The 19,589-nt window shown below is 41.2% G+C and overlaps 1 protein-coding gene across 4 annotated transcripts; it reads right to left on the reverse strand.

The window, feature by feature from the left end:
• Positions 1 to 5,653: 5,653 nt before the first annotated feature.
• LOC109251440 (zinc finger protein 181) lies at positions 5,654 to 15,529 on the reverse strand. Of its 4 annotated transcripts, none has more exons than XM_019423082.2 (5): positions 15,432 to 15,529; positions 14,156 to 14,232; positions 9,407 to 9,527; positions 9,083 to 9,169; positions 5,654 to 7,892 (listed from the first exon to the last, which is right to left on the reverse strand). In XM_019423082.2, the coding sequence occupies exons 2-5, from the start codon at positions 14,162 to 14,164 to the stop codon at positions 6,415 to 6,417; spliced, it is 1,695 nt and encodes a 564-aa protein (XP_019278627.2). In that variant the 5' UTR covers positions 14,165 to 14,232; positions 15,432 to 15,529; the 3' UTR covers positions 5,654 to 6,414. The 4 variants fall into 4 exon arrangements, with proteins under 4 accessions (XP_019278627.2, XP_019278626.2, XP_019278628.2 ...); XM_019423081.2 differs by lacking the exon at positions 15,432 to 15,529 and adding an exon at positions 14,926 to 15,037; XM_019423083.2 differs by lacking the exon at positions 15,432 to 15,529 and adding an exon at positions 14,932 to 14,974 and having other exon boundaries at positions 9,083 to 9,166.
• Positions 15,530 to 19,589: the final 4,060 nt, after the last annotated feature.

Raw genomic sequence — 19,589 nt, forward strand, 5'->3', positions numbered from 1 at the left:
TTACACTGTATGTTAACTGGAATCTAAATAAAAATTTAGAGAAAGAAAATAATTTGTTGGTGTACAGTTGTTCTTAATATTGTCTTATAATCCTTTTTACCTCTGTAAGGTTGGTAGCAAGATCTCCATTTTCATTTCTGGTTATTTGTGTTTTCTTTTTTTGTGTCAGTCTAGGTAACGTTCTGTTAATTCTGTTGATTTTTTTCAAAGAGCCAACTTTTGGTTTCACTGATTTTCTCTGTTTTTCTATTTGGTTTATCTCCACTTTGTCTTTTATTATTTCCTTCTTCCATAGCTTTTTGGTGTAAAGTTAGGTTATGGATTCCCAGATCTTTTCTCATATAGGCAATTTATGTTACAAATTTCCCTCCTAGCACTGCTTTTGCTATACGACATTAATTGTGGTATGCTGTGTTTTCATTAGTCTTTAAGTATTTTCTGATTTAATTTGTGATCTATTCGTTGACCCATTGGTTGTTTTCTTAGTCCATTCAGGCTACTATAACAAGATACCAGAGATTGGATAGCTTGTAAGCAGGATAAACCTATTTTTCACAGTTCTTGAGGGTGGAAGTCAGAGATCAAGGTGCCAGCATTGTCAGGTTTTCAGGTTGCAGGATTTGTTTTGTATCCTCACAGGCAGAAGGAACAAGAGAGTTCTGTGGGATCTCTTTTCTAAAAGCACCCATCCCATTCATGAGGGTTCTACCATTATGACCTAAGCATCTCTCAGAAGCCCCACCTTTTAATACCAACACATCAGACAGTAGGACTTCAACATAGGAACTTGGGGGAAGACACATTGAGGCCATAACAGTTATTTATGAGTGTATAGTTTAATTTTTGCTTATTTGTGAATTTTCCACTTTTCCTTAATTTCTAACTTCCTCCTGTTATGATCAACAAAGTTACTTTATATATGTTAAAGCTATTGATATTTGTTTTATGGGCTAATATATAAATCCATTATGAAAAATATGCCATGTGCAATTGAGAAGAATGTGTATGGTGCAGTTTTGAGGTGGAATGTTATTTGTCTGTTAGGTGTAGTTGGCTTGTTGAGTTGTTTATGTCCTTTATTCCTTTATCTTTTGTGTGGTGATCTACCCATTATTTAAAGTGGGGTCCTGAAGTCTCCAACTATTAATACAACAGTCTATTTCTCCCTTCAATTCTGTCAACTTTGCCTCACATATTTTTATGGGCCTGTTATTAGATGTGCAAACGCTTATAATTGGTATATATTTTTCCTGTGTTGAACATTTTAGTAATATACAGTGATCCTGTCACTTGAAATCTTTTAGATTTAAAGTCTATTTTGTCTGATATTAATATAGGCACCAGAGCTCTGTTTTGGTTACTCTTTGCATAAAAGAGCTTTTCCCACTCTTTTAACATATTTGTGTCTTTGGGCCCACTGTGACTCACTTGTAGACAGCATCTGGTTGGAACATTTTTCTAATCCATTCTGTCAATCTCTTATTGGAGAACTTAATCTATTTACATTAAAAGTAATTACTGGAGAGCAAGAACTTCTGCCTTTTTGCTCTTGGTTTTCTATATGACCGACAGCATTTTTATCCCTCATTTCCTCAATTAGTGCCTGAGCAAGCCTGGGTGACAACTGAAGTGAACTTTGCAAGGTGAACAGTAGTCACTCTGACAGATGAGCGTGGTAAAAAGGGGGATAAGAAGGGCATTCTAGGCTGAAGGAACAGCATGCTAAAGGGAATATTTTTTTGTTCAAAAAGGCAGGAGAGGCCCTGTGTGGTTGCAAAAGAAACCTTAATCTTCTGAGACACAGTACCGTCATGAGGCAGTTGCATGGTCTCTTGGAGGGGGGGGGGGTGTTCAAATTAAGCCTACGTTTGAGATGTGTGACTCTGGGAAACTTACTAGAGCTGTCGAATCTCAGGTTGCTGACAATGCCATGGAGATGATTATGACACTCACCTCATAGTCAGTGGGAGGATTAATAAAAGTAAGAAAAACACACCAAGCAACTCACATGTACCAGGCACTCCACTGTTTGCTTTAGGAGTATTTTCTCTTCAATTCTCAAAAACACCTGGTAAAATAGGAATTAATCTTGGTTTGATGTAGAAATCAAGGCTTGAGAAATGAAAGGACTTCCCCGAGGTTATACAGGCACACCTCATTTTCTTGCACTTCACTTTACTGTGGTTTGCGGATATTGCATTGTTTACAAACTGATGAAGATTGGTGGCAATCCTGCATCAAACAAATGTCAACATCATTTTTCAAACAGCATTTGTCTTTTCATGTCTCTGTCACATTTTGGTAATTCCCACAATATTTTTTTTCTTTATTATTATATTTGTTATGGTGATCTGTGATCAGTCATCTTTGATGTTACAGTCGTCATGGTTTTGGGGTGCCAGAAACTGCACACATATAAGACCATGAACTTAACCAGTAGTGCGTTCTGACTGCTCCACTAACCACCTGCTCATCTCTGTCTGGTCCTTAGGCCTCCCTGTTCCCTGAGACACAATATTGAAATTAGGCCAACAGATAACCCTACAATGGCCTCTACGTGTTCAAGTGAAAGGAAGAGTTACACATCTGTCACTTGAAATCAAAAGCTATGATTAAGCTTAGTGAGGAAGGTGGTCAAAAGCCAAGTTAGGCTGAAAGCAGCTAGGCCTCTTGCACCAAACAGCCAAGTTGTAAATGCAAAGGAAAATTTCTTGAAGAAAATTAAAAGTGCTACTCCAGTGAACACACAAATGTGTGAACAGAAGTCACAATATTCCCATAAACCAAAGCCTGATCCAGAGTGCGAACTCTTCAGTTCTTGGTAGGCTGGGAGAGGCGAGGAAGCTACAGAGAGGAAATGGGGCTAACGGAGGTGGATTCGTGCAGTTTAAGAAGCCATCTCTGTACAAGTACAAGGTGAAGTAGTAAGTTCTGATGTGGAAGCTGCAGCAAGTTGTCCAGAAGATGTGGCTAAAATCATTACTGAAGGTGGCTACACTAAGCAAAAGATCTTCAATGGAAAAAGATGTCATCTAGGACTTTCATAGCTAGAGAAAAGTCAATGCCTGGCTTCAGTTTCAAACGACAAGCTGACTCTTATTAAGGGCAAATGCACCTGATGACTTTAAGCAGAAACCAGTGTTCATTTACCATTCTGAAAATCCTAGGACCCTTAAGGATTATGCTAAATCTGCTCTGCCTGTGCTCTATAAATGGAACATCAAAGCCTGATGACAGCACATCTGTTTACAACATGGTTTACTGAGTATTTTAGGTCCACAGTACTGCTCAAAGAAAAGAAAAAAGATCATTTTCAAAACATTACTGTTTAATTGACAATGTCTCCCTTATTCTGCCTTTTCTCCAAAACCATCTTTAGGGCACCATTCTTCCTTCCTGCAGCCCAGGTGGATTTTCGTCTCATCTTCTCTTATCTGGTGCTCTTTGTGTCTCCTTGGGAGTATACGGGGTAATAAACATATTCCCTCTGGAAATGGCTCAAATATGAAAGGTGGATGTGTTGGAAGGAAATGGGAGTGTCTTATAAGGACCCCGCGAAAAGTGAAACGGTAAGTAGATAAGAGTGATGAAATTAAGAGCTAATATTCACTGAATGCTTTTGAGGTACAAGACACTGCAAACATTTTATACAAATTAACTCATTTATCTTCATAAAATCCTGTGAGGTATTACTATCACCATTTATAGATTTTGAAGTAATTTGCCCAAGATCATATAAAGCCAGTATACATGCAACTTGGATTTATAGTCGGGTGACATGACTTCTGGGCATAGTCTTCACACACATGCACGCATACACTTTTGAGCTCTTGAAAGGTATAGAGTGTGTTTTATTTACCTGGCTCACAGATGCTCAAGAAATGGTTAACAGAAATGATGGAGTAGGATTCTCCATCAGTGACACTGTAACATCATGATCTTAGCCCAATCTGCAACAAGGTAATACACTCTCACCACTTTAAGTCCTCACTGTCTTGATTTAACCCTGGCTTGCTTTTCCTAGTTCAGTATCACTGTGAAGAGAGGGGCCAAGATGGCAGAACAGCATGAAGTTTTTTTGTGTGTCTCTCGTCCCTGAAATGCAGCCAGATCAACATTAAACTATCTTGCTAGAAAACCGGTATGAGGATTAACACAACAATCTGCACAACCTGAACCACAGTATCACTGTGAAGGCACTTTAAACCAAGAATTGTAAAACGTTATCATGTGCATGCTTATGCTTTTTAATTGTATGTGTTTAATTCATTCAAAGTTTGAATATTTGGATGAATCCCCTCATAACAAAATAACAAGGTAACATCAAACTACATGTAGTGAAAGCAAATAAAATCTAGGATTAAAGTACTACTTCAACTGTGTGGTACCAGTGCTTGAGACAGGAGGAAGGACAAAGAATGGGAGAAACAGAACACTTGCCATTATCCCACAACTGTACATATATAGTGGCCAATCTATCCATAATTATAACAGTTCTTAATCCTTGACACCATGCTGTGCTTAAGTCTCTCAAAGATCCTTCAGCATTCCTTAGAATTTCACAATCTCTTAAATAAAACTAAATCAAAGGAAAGATAAATGTCTGCTTTTTAAAAACTCACCATCCCATTCCAAATCTACTATCTCTATTGAGAATTGCTATGGAATGTGCCTTCATCTCTTGGCTTTGTTAGGGTTGCACATATACTATTTTGTCTAAAGTTGGAAACCCTATCACTCATTCCACATCACAATTACATGTGATATAATACTCCTTTTTAAAATAATTTCTTTCTTATGACACGAAACACCATAGAGAGCATAACCTGAAATATAAGCTACATAAGTGTCGTTTACTCCCAAGTGTCCAGACAGTCCTAATCCAATCCAGACAGGATTCTGTACTATCCTTCTAGTCACAAGATAGGAAACCATGAGACAAGTAAGACTATTCCATTTATCTAAAACTTAAGACTACTTGAAGCCAGCCCCTTTACAAACCATAATTATCTGTCAAGGTTCAGTGTAGAAAATAAAATGCCTCTCAAGCATTTCAAGAAGGCACATATTACAAGTAGCTGTTTTCAAACTTGGTAGGCAGGCTGGAGGAAGGGTAATGGGGACAGCTCTGTACTATTAATTTCAATGTAAACTCCCATAACTATGATCCAGGATGGAGAAATGACTGTTGCTGTTATCAGTCATGCTCCCAGCAGGGATACCTTAAAGCCACAAAGCATGAAACTAGACTCAGGATCATGGAGTCCAGATAGAGTTAACGAGACAGAACAGGCCTGTGTGCTTTGCCTAGAACGACTCCCAGAGTGTATGTGCCCACACACAGGTAATTAGTACTCATCCTTTAAGATTCAGATTGAAAAGCACATCCACCATTAAGCCTGCTCTGATCTCTCATAGTTTGTTGTTTCTTGGCTATGTTCTCACTGCACTGGTAAAAATTAAAATGTGTGAATTAAGCCAACTGGAAATGGACTGTGAATTATCTTCACGAAAATAAGGATAGTCTCAGCACAGAGATCAAGCCATTTTTCTCTAGCTTAGCTAGTCTCCCGCTAAAGCACACAGTAAGGCTTAATGCTTCAAGAGGAAAGTAAAAAACTTTGCAAGAAATATCAGTGTCACAGTGAAAGAGTTCATTATATACAAACTGATTTTATTAGAGACCAAAAACTTTATTCACACCACCTTTTACTTCTTTTGCAGCTTTAATTTTTAACTTTAAAACATTTCCTGGATCCACTGGGGGACTAAATTTCTTCACATGCCCATTAGCTAAAGAAACTTCTATGCAGGACTCGAGTAAAATCGTTTGCTATTGCTATAAGAAATGCATATTCATTTATAATCTACTCATTTGCTCTCCTGTAGAACTGCTTACAAATAACATCATTATAAAGAAAGATTTACACATAACTCCTACGTCTTTCAGGCTGTTCTAGCATTAATCTTGTGAGGTCTAGCAAGATAACGCAATGAACAGTTTGCTACATTTCTCATACAAGCTTTCTCTCCAGTGTGAACTGAGACAGAATAAGGGATACACTTTCACTGAAGGACTTCCCACAATTTTTATATTCATATTGCTTCTCTCCTGTGTGTTCAATAAGAGATTCATATTGCCTAATGTCTTTCCCATATGCTACATATATAGGGTTTTTCTCCTGTGGTACTTACTTCTGTCAATTAAGGGATTAACAGTGGCTAATGGCTTTCCCGTATTTATTGCCTTTATGAAGGCAATAAACATTCTCTCTACAGTGTGAACTGTGATAGACAGTAAGGCTTGTTTTACTGCTAAAGACCTTCCCACATTCATTACATTCAAAAGACTTTTCTCCGGTATAAATTTTCAGGAAGGATCTATGGCTAAGTGTATTATGACAAATATCGCATTCATACAGTTTCTCGCTTATATGGTTTTTCACACGTAGAAAGGTTCATGTGGCCTAAAGGCTTTTCCACAGTTATTGCACTACTGGGTTTCTCTCCATTATGGATTTTCTGATGGGCAGTAAGATTTGAACCTTTGCTAAAAGCCTTCCCACACTCATTACATTTATATGGCTTTTCTCCAGTATGAATTCTCTGATGTACGGTAAGGTTTGAACTACAGCTGAAGGTCTTCCCACATTTAATACATTCATAGGGCTTCTCTCCAGTGTGAATTCTGTGATGTTGAAGCAGGGATGACCTATGACTGAACGCTTTCCCACATATACTGCATTCATAAGGTTTCAATCTAGTGTGATTTCTTAAATGCATGTTCAGTGATTCTGGCTGGTTGAAGGATTTCCTGCATTTCTGACATTCAAAAGGTTTTTCTTCATTATGAATACTCTGATGCTGAATAAGAAATGACAAGCTGCTAAAGACTTTCAGACATTTGTTGCATTCGAACTGTTTCTCTACAGTGTGAATTCTCTGATGTCGGGTAAGGTGTGAGCTACAGCAAAAGGCTTTTCCACATTCACTACATTCATAAGGTTTCTCTCCAGTGTGAATCTTCTGATGGTGAATGAGAGACGACCTATGAATGAAGGCCTTCTCACATATTCGACACTCATAGAGTTTTTCTTGAGTATGAATTCTCAGATGTTCGATGAGATGTGAAACACGACTGAACGACTTTCCACAGTTCATACATTCATACGGTTTCTCCCCAGTGTGAGTACTCTGATGATTAGTAAGTGATGACACGTGGCTGAAGGCCTTCCCACATTCAATACATTTGTAAGGTTTCTCTCCACTGTGACTTATCTGATGTCGAGTTAGGGATGAGCCATGGCTAAACGTCTTCCCACATTCATGACATTCGTATGGTTTCTCTCCGGTATGAATTCTCCAATGGCGATTAAGGATGGACTGCTTGCCAAAGGCTTTCCCACATTCATTGCATGTATAGACCTTCTCTCTATTATAAGAATGGTTAAGGGTAAGAGATTTGCTCTGGCTGAAGGCTGCCACACTTTCTTTAGAATTCAAAAGTTTCTTTCCACCATTGATACCGTCATTTTTTATAACAGGTTTTTTTGGTAAGCTCTTCTTAAATATATCATGTTTATGTGATTTTCCTTCAGCAGAAATTCTTTGTGGTTCAGAAAGAATAGACTTTAAATGGAGGATGCTTCTAAATTTGTGAATACTTTCCCCAGTGGGACTTTCTCTAAAGGTGAGGGTCACAGGTCTGAAATGTTCTACCTGATTTTCATGCTTCCCCTCCAACGCCTCTATAAATTCCCAGTCCTTGTTAAAATTTGAAAATTCATGATTTTGTTTTGTAATTTTTTCTATTATTACCATTTGGGGTGAATCTTCATCATAAATATCCTCCTTCATTAATAATTCCTTGTTTTCCCATCTTGATTCCCAATCTGAAATATATCAAGAAAGCAAAACACTGCTTTTTTCTGTACTTCTTAAAAAGAAACTTCTATGGAAGGATTAGAGAACTAGAGGAAAAATAGAGCACATCTTCATCCCCAGAAAGCACATAACTGACAATTCTCATGTATTCAATCATTTCTGAACAAAGTTCAAATGGAGCAGAAAACAGAGACAGCTCAGAGAGACGGGAACAGAGAGTAATAAGGAAAATGAGTTAAATACAGGCAAACAGTCTGTGGAAAAAAAGTGAAACTGTAAGGAAAAAAAACGCACAAGGTATTCTGGATTCCAAGCCAACGTTCTATTCTGTACCTACATTTATGTGAAAGACCACATTTTGGTCTCACAGCCTTGGTTCTCCAACCTTCAGTTATTCTCAATTTACTGTCAGTTAGTATGCTTAAAATGCACATTTTCTTAAGTTTATTTATTTATTTTTAGACAGGGGAGGGGCAGAGAGAGGGAAACCGAGAATCCCAAGCAGGCTCGATGCTGAGTCCGGAGTCCAACATGGGGCTTGATCCCATAAACCATGAGATCATGCATGACCTTAGCCAAAATCAAGAGCTGGATGCCCAACCGACTGAGCCACCCCATCTCCCCAAAATGCACAATTTACAGTACTGCATTACACAGTTAACAACAAACAAAATATTCTTTATCGTTCTAAAAGATTTAGGCTTTGTTTGTGTAGGATCTGTGTAAAATCGTATCATTTATTGGACATTAGAAAACATTGTTCCTAGAAACTTTTTTATACATTCTTTACTTCCTCTATCACTCATGTCCACATTTGACCCTCGAAGCTCAGCCTTAGGGGAAAACTCATTTGCCATCTGACTGACAGCCTTTCTTTGCCTAAAACCATTGGTATAGTTTTCCTTAAGTGGACTTAAAGAGAATAATTTGCTTTATTTTGTTGCAAGTAAAATAACAATCTGAATTATAATGATGGCAAAACCTCCATTTTTTATTAGATAACATAAGTAATGCAGAAAGATAATAACCCGGGGTGGAGGAATGGCTGTTTTGAAATCTAAGGATCCCTCATATGTTACATTTGGGATCTCTGAAGAGAGTACCCCTAAAATATGCAAAAATGCCTCCATACTTTCCACAAGCATGTTTAACAAAGACTTCTTTTGCCTGATTCTCCACGACTCATCTGGAAACATACCTTTTGACAGTTTCTTCTCCACCATCCAAGGTTCTTTTCCATCCTCCAATAAACTGATCACATACGGCTTAGGTATGGAAAGACCTGCTTACAGGAAAAATACAGAACCTGTTTAAACTGTGGTCCTCATGAAGGAGAGGCCATCATCATAAAAGGAACGAAAGGAAGTTTCACTGAAATGGGAAGATAAGCTTCAGGCAGGGCACAAAAGAACTCTACACATCCTTGGGAATCTGAAACAAAATTTCAGCCATTTACTCAGGAGGATCTCCAGTAATTGACAGAAAGTCTCCCCCACTGGGGTAGAGAGGGAGCTGTGCTTACCTAGAGAAACCAGGTTCTCATAATTCTGGACCATCACATCCTTGTATAAATCCCTCTGAGCAGAATCTAGCCATCCCCACTCTTCATGAGAGAAGTCTATGGCCACATCACTAAATGTCACCTGAAAGAGCAAACATATTTAGGCTCAGTCATAGCCAGGGCCACTTCTGTCACTGACTAAGGAACAAAATTACCCTGGTTGTAGAAGAAAGGGAACAAGATTCAGTAGTTATAGCAATGATCAGGGATCTAAGTTACATAGTAATTGGATAATTATGTGTTTGGCATTGTTTTACAATAAGGGTAAGAGAAATATGAGAGCTTTTGCTTCAGGAGAGTTTGTTCTGCCAAAGGGAAGAAAATTCTAAAATTTTTAAAATCAGCATTCAACATGTGACAGCATACAGTCAAGTACTTAGTTGTATTTTTTTTATAGCTTACATGACAGGTAAATAAAAAATGATGATCCAATAAGGTTCAAAAGAATGATCCAGTATGTTCAGAAAAAAGACATCTTTATATTAAAGAAAGATACATATGTAACTAGTTTATGGTGGTTACCATACATACATACCATACATACCATTTATGGTATATAATTAAACCTTGTATTGGTGATCTGAAATTTAAAAAAATTGAGACCCATGGGCAAGAAAACTAAAGAACAGTTTCATGCCATAGGCAGTCCTTGAATTGGACCTTAAAGTACAGGCAAAGAGGGGCGCCTGGGTGGCTCAGTCGGTTAAACATCCGACTTCGGCTCAGATCATGATCTCAGGGTTTGTGGGCTCCAGCCCCACGTCAGGCTCTGTGCTGACAGCTCAGAGCCTGGAGCCTGCTTTGGATTCTGTGTCTCCCTCTCTCTCTGTTCCTCCCCAACTTGTGCACTCTCTCTCTCTCAAAAATAAACACTAAAATTAAAAAAAACAAAAAACAAAAAACAAACAAACATTGAAAAGTACAGGCAAAGAATCAGAGAACACATTTCAAGGAAAATATTCTAAGAAAATAGTACCCGTTCATGATATTATTTAAAATAGCAAACCTTTAGAAAAAGCTTAAATGTTCAGTAACAGCTTACTCATTAGTCAAACTATAATATGTGCAAAAAATGTATACATTTAAAATGGCATTATTATCATCTTTCATTGATGATGTGGACATTGTTTGGCTATGATACATTTTTCACTCCAAGTGGCTGATTCAATATTCTATTATTTTATTTGGATATTCGGCCTGTATATTCATTAGTGATACTGGTCTTTGGTTTTATTTATTTAAGTGTATTTATTTACTTTTAAAAATTTTTTGTTAACATTTCTTCACTTTTTGAGAGACAGAGACAGAGTGTGAACAGGACAGGGGGCAGAGAGTGAGGCAGACACAGAATCCGAAGCAGGCTCCAGGCTCCGAGCTGTCAGCACAGAGCCCAACGCAGGGCTTGAACTCACGAACCGTGAGATCATGACCCGAGCTGAAGTCACAGTTCGAGTACATTGGTCTATTGACCAATGTCAATAGACACTTCAGGCTGGATAATCGTGGTGGGAGCTGTCCTGTGCATTGCAGAGTGTTTAGTTAGTAGCACCCTTAGCCTCTACCCATTCCCCTGCACCCCAGGGCTGCGACAACCAAAAATGTTTCCTCCAGACATTATCAAATGTCCCCTATGGGTAGGACTAAAGGAGACAAAATCACCCCTGTTGGAGAACCACCACTTTAGAAAATTTTCACAGTTCCTTGAAAGATTCTTAGCCCTATGTACCTGTGCTCAAGATGTTCTCTCAGTCTGGTATAACTTCACTCCTATCTCTGCCTCCCTGGTACCCTGGGTCACCAAAACCAGTTCCAGCCTTGCCTCCTCAGGGATGCTTCAACTCTTCCTGCCCCTTCAGTTGCCTGGGCAGCCTGGGATATTCATTCATCTTTGTCCCCAGAAGAACTTAGGATCTTTATTCCAGCACCTATCTTAATTTCTTATGCTTTCTTACTTTTCTACCAGCCCTGTACTGGCTCAAAACAGTAGCCATTAGCCACATTTGGCTATGTACGTTTAAATCAATAATTTTTAAAAATTAAACTTTAAAATTTAGTTCCTGAGTCACTTTAGTCACAGTTCAAGTACTCAATAATCACATAGGGCTGGTGGCTTCATACTGGACAGTACACAAAAAGAACATTTCCACCACAGTTCTCTTAGGGGGTGCCTGGGTGGCTCAGTTAAGTGTCCAATTCTTGATTCTGGCTCTGGTCATGACCTCATGGTTCACAAGTTCGAGGCCCACATCAGGCTCCACGCTGACAGTGAGGAGCCTGCTTGGGATTCCCTCTCTCTCCTCTCTCTGCCCTTCCTGTGCTCTAAATAAGTAAAACAAATGAAAGGAAGGAAGGAAGGAAGGAAGGAAGGAAGGAAGGAAGGAAGGAAGGAAGGAAGGAAAAGAAAGAAAAGAAAGAAAGAAAGAAAGAAAGAAAGAAAGAAAGAAAGAGAAAGAAAGAAAAGAAATAAAGGACAAAAAAGAAAAGAAAAAAGAAAAGAAAAGTTCTCTTAGTATTGCACTAGATTACGAAGTCCTACATGTCACGGGATAGGACGCTCAAACCTATGTAAGATTCTTCCCAACAGATATTTCACAAGTGTTTACAAAATGTATCAATGAATGATGTTGGCAACTAGTTCACTTTAGCTTTTACTTAAAAAGTTTTTTCCCTAGTTATCTAATAATATTCCCAAGAAACCAGACTCTGCCCAACGTGTACATATGCCACTAACACTATGCCAGGCTTCACCTTCCACCTGATGATCCTACCCTTTTTTTTCAAGGATCCTAACCGTTTGTTTCAAAGTTCATTCACTCAACAACGATTTACCAATGTTCCGTGTAAAGCTGTTCATGTGACTTGTTTCGCATTTCTGCCCAGAGCCACACGTCAGCTTGTATGCCGTATCTGGCCTCAAGATCAAAACTGGCCCTTCTGTTCCTGACGCCAAGAGGGATTAATGTGCCTCATGTTCCTCCTTGAGCCAAATCAGGCTGGCCTCCTAGAATGGATCAGGAAGGGAAAAGGAATATACAGATGCCAGGCTCCTGGGTGAGATACGATAAGAGAAACAAAACCAGCTTGCTCAGCACTGCACTTGGGCAAACTTAATGACTAACCATAAATCACACAAGGGTAGTATATGTATATATTGCCCTGGCAGGATAGCTACTCGGAAGTCTCACCTGAGGGGAGGATGCTCCTTCCAGGACCCTTGGGACTCCAACTGGGCTGGTCACCGCAGGGTTTCCCGAGCCAGAAGGTCAGATGTTTTAAGTACCTGATTTGCTGTATTAAGCCTTCTCTGTTCTTCTCTATACTTCTCTCCCTCTTTATGTTTACTATAATTGTTTAATTCCTTATATTCCCATTCCCTTATAATTAATAAAGTCTTCCTCCATGAAAACAAAAGTGCGGCTATGGTGAAAACTTATTATTTTGAACAACCAAGCATCAGTTTTGTGTCAGATGCCACACTGGGTCCTGAAAACAGTCAAGACAGGGGGAAAAAAATCCCTCCTAGAGGGAGGAGACCAACAACGAGCATATGCACTTACTAAATAGCGTGTTATCTAGTGAGTGATAACCACTTTGGAAAACAACAAAGCAGTGAGGAGGAGTAGAAGTGATTGTTAGAAAAGTTGACTGCAGGTGTTAGGAGAAGCTTTCCTGAGAAAGTAACCACTGAGCAAAGCTATGAAGGGGGTAAGAATCAAGCTTCTACATATCTGGGGAAAGAATATTCCAAGCAGATGGTACAGCAATTTCCAAGGCCTGGAAGCCGTAGCCAGTGTGGCTAGAGCTCACGGGAACAAGGAGACAGAGTAGTAAGATGAGATCAGAGGAATAAAAGCGTAATTGCACAAAGCATTTTGGTTTCTTTCTTTCTTTCTTTCTCTTTCTTTCTCTCTCTTTCTCTCTCTCTCTCTCTTTCTTTCAAGAGAACAAATGCAAGAAGCCAGCAGGGGAGGCACAGAGAGAGAAGGAAAGAGAGACTCTTAGGTTCTTAGGTTTCAACAAGGATCCCGATGCAGGGCTCGATCTAACGAATGTGAGATCATGACCTGAGCCGAAATCAAGAGTTGGACACTTAACCAACGGAGCCACCCAGGCGCCCCTGCACAAAGCGTTTTAAGTCACTATAGAACTCTGACTTGAGTTAGGGTCACTGAAGAGTTTTAAGCTGAGGAATGACAGGATGGTGGTGGCGGTGGTGGTGATGGTGATGTTGCAACCACTGGTGAGATTCTGTAGATATCCGGGATGTATTTCAGATTCAACTAGGGCGTCTGAATGTGTTACAAGAGAAAGGAAAGAATCAAAGAGGACTCCAAACATCTCTTGACTTGAACAACTGAAAGGACTGGCATACCATTAACTGAGACCACATGATACTGCTTTGACAACTGTAAAGCAAATAACCTAAAATTCTAAACATGAATTCTGAATTGTAATTAAAAATTTTTTTTTTTTTTTTTGCTCAAGATTCTACAGAGGCTTCAAGCAGAAAAATGGCAAAAGAGGAGCACTGAGAGTAGACAGTACTTTGGGAGTTCTTCTGTGGGCTCCATCCTTTGCTATAATGAAAGGAATCATAGATCCGGTCCCTAAATGGACTTCGTTAGGTAGGAACTGGCAAGAGAAGCAAAGCAAACACTCAAGAGTTCTGCTAAGGTGTTTCAGGAAGATCCGGGGACCTTACCGACTTACCTGGAACATGGCTTTGCAATTTCCAATAGTCAACACAGTCCTCTTTTCAGGCTCTTGTCTTAAAGAAGAGTAGTGTCCTGAGAAGGCAGATCAACACAAAAAAGAAGCCATGAAAAATGAGGCTTATCTTGCAGCTCTGTAACACACTTGCAAGGAAAAGTACACTGGGAATCACTTTCTAAGACTCCATTCTTCCCCTGAACTAGCAGAGTGTTCCTTAGCACGAGGTAATCATTCACCAGGCGCCAACGGTGTGTAAATCTACTATATATGTGTGTGTGTATTTATGTATGTATAGTATGTATGTATGTATGTATGTATGTATATATATATATACATACATACATACATAAATATACACTTATTTTATACACACACACAAGAGACAGGCTCACAGAACAACAGCAATCATGTGAAGAGCTCGTTCAATCTTCACAACTATGCATGGTGGACATTCACATTATTCCATATTTCTCTTCTAAAGGGGGAGAAAACTGAAACTAAGCGATACTGAACCCATCTGGTTGAAGGCTGCACACGTGAAAAGCGTCAGTTTCATGACCGGACTGGCTAAACACCACTGCGGATGGGGTTTTCTTTCAGTGCGTACCCTGCACACTCACTCGCCCATTTCCTTGTCACAGCTCTAGGCGGTAAGCGATACCCCTTTTACAGAGAGGTCCAGGAGGCTAAGGCCCAGGCGGTGCTCCCCCCGCGGGGTAGACTAGGCACCAGCGTGCCCGGCGCCCCGCCGCCCTGCTGGGACTCACACTTGCCTGAGTTCCGGCGGGCCCTCCCTGGCCCCGAGGCCCGGGCCGGGCGGACCAGAGCCCGCACCTCCGCGGACCAGGGCCGCCGCCGTCACGAGAACCGCACTATCCCTGGAAAATTCGGCCACCTTCCCGACACTACCGCGGGGTGGACGGAGGACGGAGCCCACACCAGCTCGGCATTTCCCAGACGCCTCCGCGTCAGGGAAGTTACCGGCGCTTCGTACGTCCCCCCGTAAAACCACACTTCCCAGAAGGCTGCGCGGCCGTGCGAGCTCCGGGCGCCCGGCGAGAAAAACGGCCGCGCTGTCTGAGGAACGCCCCGGCGGATGGCTCTCGTCGCAGAGCTGCTCCACCGGGACGCGCACGCGAAGTATCCAGGGGACAACAGGATCGCCCTCTGCTTGCTTCTTAAGTACAATGGCGCCCGAACCACGAAACTACACTTCCCAGAAAATTAGGCGGCCGCGAAAGGTCTTCCGGGTCGCCGGTCTGCTCACGCGTACGTCCTCCTGCCGGGACGTGGGCCGCCCTTGCTTGGTGCCGGCGGAGAGCTGGCCTCTGCCAGCGGAAGGTCTCCTCTCGTACAAAAGCCTGGGCCACTGTGGTCAGCACGTGAGGGTCTTGAGTGTTCGGCGTCCGCTTGCCCAGTCCTGTCGTTCCCTAAAATGCCCTGTGTCCGGGCTTTCATGGCAACAGTTGTCAGCGCACAGACGCCACTTCCCGGAAATGTGTGCGGTCGCGTCGCGGCTGTGACACTGACTGCCGCCGTCACGTGTACAGGTCCTCGAAGGACTCAGAAATGACAGGCTCGAGCGAACGCTTTGAGGAAAAAGATCTTCACTCCTCCGATAACGGGCAGAGCCTCCCCCACCTCTGTCTCCAGAAGCGCTGACCTCGCCCCGCCCACCCAAACGCGCGCCACCTGCAGTTGTCCGCAGGCCAAAGCAGCCTACTGCGGGTGTATCTGTGGGTTTATCCTTTACTTTCTTTTAATTTGTAATTGTTGATTTCAATTGTACTTATTTTTAAATGATAAATTGTGTGGCTATGAATTTTCTTGTGTATTTCAAGTACTTATGTGTATCAGATTCATCAGTGTGCCTCCACCTCGGTATGTATCTTGTGGGTGTGGTGCTTAATTCCTATAGCAAGAGTAGTGTGCAAAAACACTGTGACACCACCTAGATTCTTCTTAAGGCTTACAATATGTAAGAGGAAAAGATTTGCCAATGCAAAATATATTCCCATCCACGTCTTTATTATACAATGACAAATTGTATTCCAAAATTGTACCAATTTGCACTCCCAGCATGGTTGATAGTTCTTTTGGTTGCCAGCTATTACTGCCAGCACTTGATTTTGTGAAATTTTCAAATTTTGCCAGTCTGCTAAGTGTGAAATTGTGGCTCAATGTGGTCTAAATTTGCGTATCTTTTATCGTTAATAAGGTTGAGAATCTTTTCATGTGTCTGTTGGCTTTAATATTTCCTTCTCTGAGAATTGCACATCTCTGGGTCATTGTTCTTTTAGAGCAAAAGCCTTTTCGATATTAAAATACATACCCTACGACCCAGCAATTGCACTACTAGGTATCTATCCAAGGGATACAGGTGTGCTATTTCGAAGGGGCACATGCACTCCAATGTTTATAGCAGTCCTATCGACAATAGCCAGAGTGTGGAAAGAGCCTAAATGACCATTGACAGATAAATGGATAAAGAAGATGGTGTGTGTGTGTGTGTGTGTGTGTGTGTGTGTGCGCTCACACCCAGCTGAGCCATCCAGGTGCCCCAGACAAGTTCTGGACAAGTTCAGACAAGTTCTGGGATTACTACCAGTCTGCAAACACTTTAAACTACATTTAGATATAACAGTTCCTGCTTGGTCCATCCAGTAAATTTTACATACGGATTCTGCATTGTTGCTGCTTTTTCTCATAACCTTCCTGAGAGAATTATGAAGTCTTCCCATTATAAGCCTTCAGATATTTGGCACATAAATTAAGTTCACGGTGGGGTGAGGGGAGTGGCTAACCTTAAAAGACTAGATGGGGCTGGGGCAGAGGTGAGAAGTTTATTTTTTTTTTAATTTTTTTTTTAACATTTATTTATTTTTGAGACAGAGACAGAGCATGAACGGGGGAGGGTCAGAGAGAGGGACACACAGAATCTGAAACAGGTTCCAGGCTTCGAGCTGTCAGCACAGAGCCCGACGCAGGGCTCGAACTCACGGACCTCGAGATCATGACCTGAGCCGAAGTCAGCCGCTTAACCGACTGAGCCACCCAGGTGCCCCATTGTGAGAAGTTTAAATAGAGGGCTAGTCCTTTTGTTTCAGTAGCTCTTTATGTCCAGCTCTTAAAGAACTTGCTTCAAAGCTGAAACCCTAACATGTGAGCACTCCAAAAAGGATAGAGGCACTCTAATGAGTAGAGAATAAAGAGAAATCCAGGGGCAGGTGCAGTGGGAAGTCACAGGCGTAATAAGCAAGCTCGTTTTAAATATGCCAGTCACTTGAGAAAGGAAATAGGGCCAAAAGAAATCAGTAAGGAGATAGGAAAATACATGCCATACTGAACCCACTCCTCCACTAGCCCTGCCTTCGTTTTCTGTTACTCACTATTTACAGTAAATGGTTTTGCTGCTGGAAATTGATCCAGGGCAAATTTGAGAATATGAATTTGGGAGAAGAAAAGCTGGTTCATACTGATTCTGAACTGTTCCAAGACTCATGGCAATAAGTAAGTTTGGAACTCTAGCTTCCAGAGACATCAAAAAAATGACATAATTTTGCCATGGGGAGAGAGATTCCTGCTGAAGCCTCTGGTAGAGATCCTTATCCTTGTTATTGTCCCATCCTGCATCTGTCACTTTGTAATAAGCCTACACACATGCACTATAGGCCAAAGTTTTGAATCCAAGCGTCTAGTCCCAGTTCTGTCACTGATTGGAAGACCTCTCCATTCCCAGTCTGGCCCAGGCCTGACCCCAGAATGCCCAGTGTAGAACCTGTGCAGAGCCTCCAAAGAAAACCTTCATGTTCTCTCCTTCCATCCTTGAGGAACTCTGACGTCCTACATCTCCGATTATTTAGATGACCAGCATTAGGTTCACACTAAAGGGTGAACTCAGTGGGAAGTGTCAAGTGTGCATACGTCGACCAACAGTGTATAGCCATTGCTTTGGTAGGTTGGCCAGGTTCCCTGAGGAAAACTAAGGGCCGGTGTCAAGAGCCCCGTTTGTGGGCACACCTGGGTGGCTCAGTTAAGTGTCTGACTTTGGCTCAGGTAGTGATCTCACGGTTCATGACATTGAGCCCTGCATTGGGCTCTGCACTGACAACATGGAGCCTGCTTGGGATTCTCTCTGCCCCTCCCCCTGCTGACTCATGTTCTCTCTCTCTCTCTTTCTCTCTCTCTCTCTCTCTCTCTCCCCCAGGATAAACGAATAAACATTAAAAATAAAAAAGAAATCCTAGTACTCACATGTAACAAGGGGCCAAGTATAATGCCATGCTTTCCTATCTTTTTCTTCATGTATCCACTCATTGTTATAAGCCCTGCTAAATCTCTCTATTTAACCGTACTTCCTTAAATATTGGGGCGGGAGGTAGCCTTCTATTGCCCAAAGCCACGTAACTCTTCATATTTACGAATGCCACTCATACGTTAGAGATGCCATTCTAAATGAACACCTATTATTAAAACTGCATACACACAGTTAAGAGAAACCTGACCATGCCTATCATAAGCAGGTGATGAAGCAATATATTTAGCACAACTAGGTCTCATCCTAAAGTTGGCTTCTGTTTAAAAAAAAACTTTCTGAACTCTACACAAATTGGGGAACTTAAAATTTCACATTGCAGGAAAGTTGGACAGAATACTACTTATTACAACCACACAATACCACCTTCAATTTCTCCAGCATGGGAAAAACTTCTTGTCCCCTAGCAAGAAATGTAACATAACCCCTTAGAACAAAAGTCAAAATGTGTCATGAAGTAAAATAACTCAAGATCAACTATTACAGGAACTTAAATTGCTGGTGGAGCTGTCAATCTTTTGTAGATATCTTGAAGAGTAATCTATTTAATGTATTTTAAAATTTACAGTACATGTATCCTTTGACATAGGAACACACTACCAGGAATCTTATCTATAAAAGGAACTAATGGCTATTCCACAAGAAGTAAGAACATATGGGGCTGGGAAGATGATGGAGCAGGAGGAACCTACGTGCACCTCATCCCATAGACACAACTAGATGACACAGTAGTGTCAATAACCCAGAGGACAATCTGAAGACTCGCTGAACAAACTCCACAACTAAAGATAGCAAAGAGGCCACATCAGAGAAGGTAGGAAGGGTGAAGACGTGGTTGGGAGCAAAGCTGTCTGTCGTGGAGAGGGAACCAGTAGCACTGAGAAAGGTGAAAAACAGACATTCATGCCAGGGAGCCCACAAACAGGGAGGATGAACAAGCAGAGCCCACAACAGGCAGAGAGTCATGCAGATGACTGTCCTGCAAGGAAAAGTGACTCCAAACAACAGCAGGGTGGAAGCAACACTTCTCCTGAAGTGCCAGGTTCTAAAACAGGGGACACTGCACTGTAGGGCACTCCAGGACCTCTTTATGAAGTCACTACTTTCCAAACAAGA

This window comes from Panthera pardus, unplaced genomic scaffold (assembly GCF_024362965.1).
Source record: "Panthera pardus isolate Hobbes unplaced genomic scaffold, ASM2436296v1 HiC_scaffold_18, whole genome shotgun sequence".
NCBI classification, from domain to species: domain Eukaryota; kingdom Metazoa; phylum Chordata; class Mammalia; order Carnivora; family Felidae; genus Panthera; species Panthera pardus.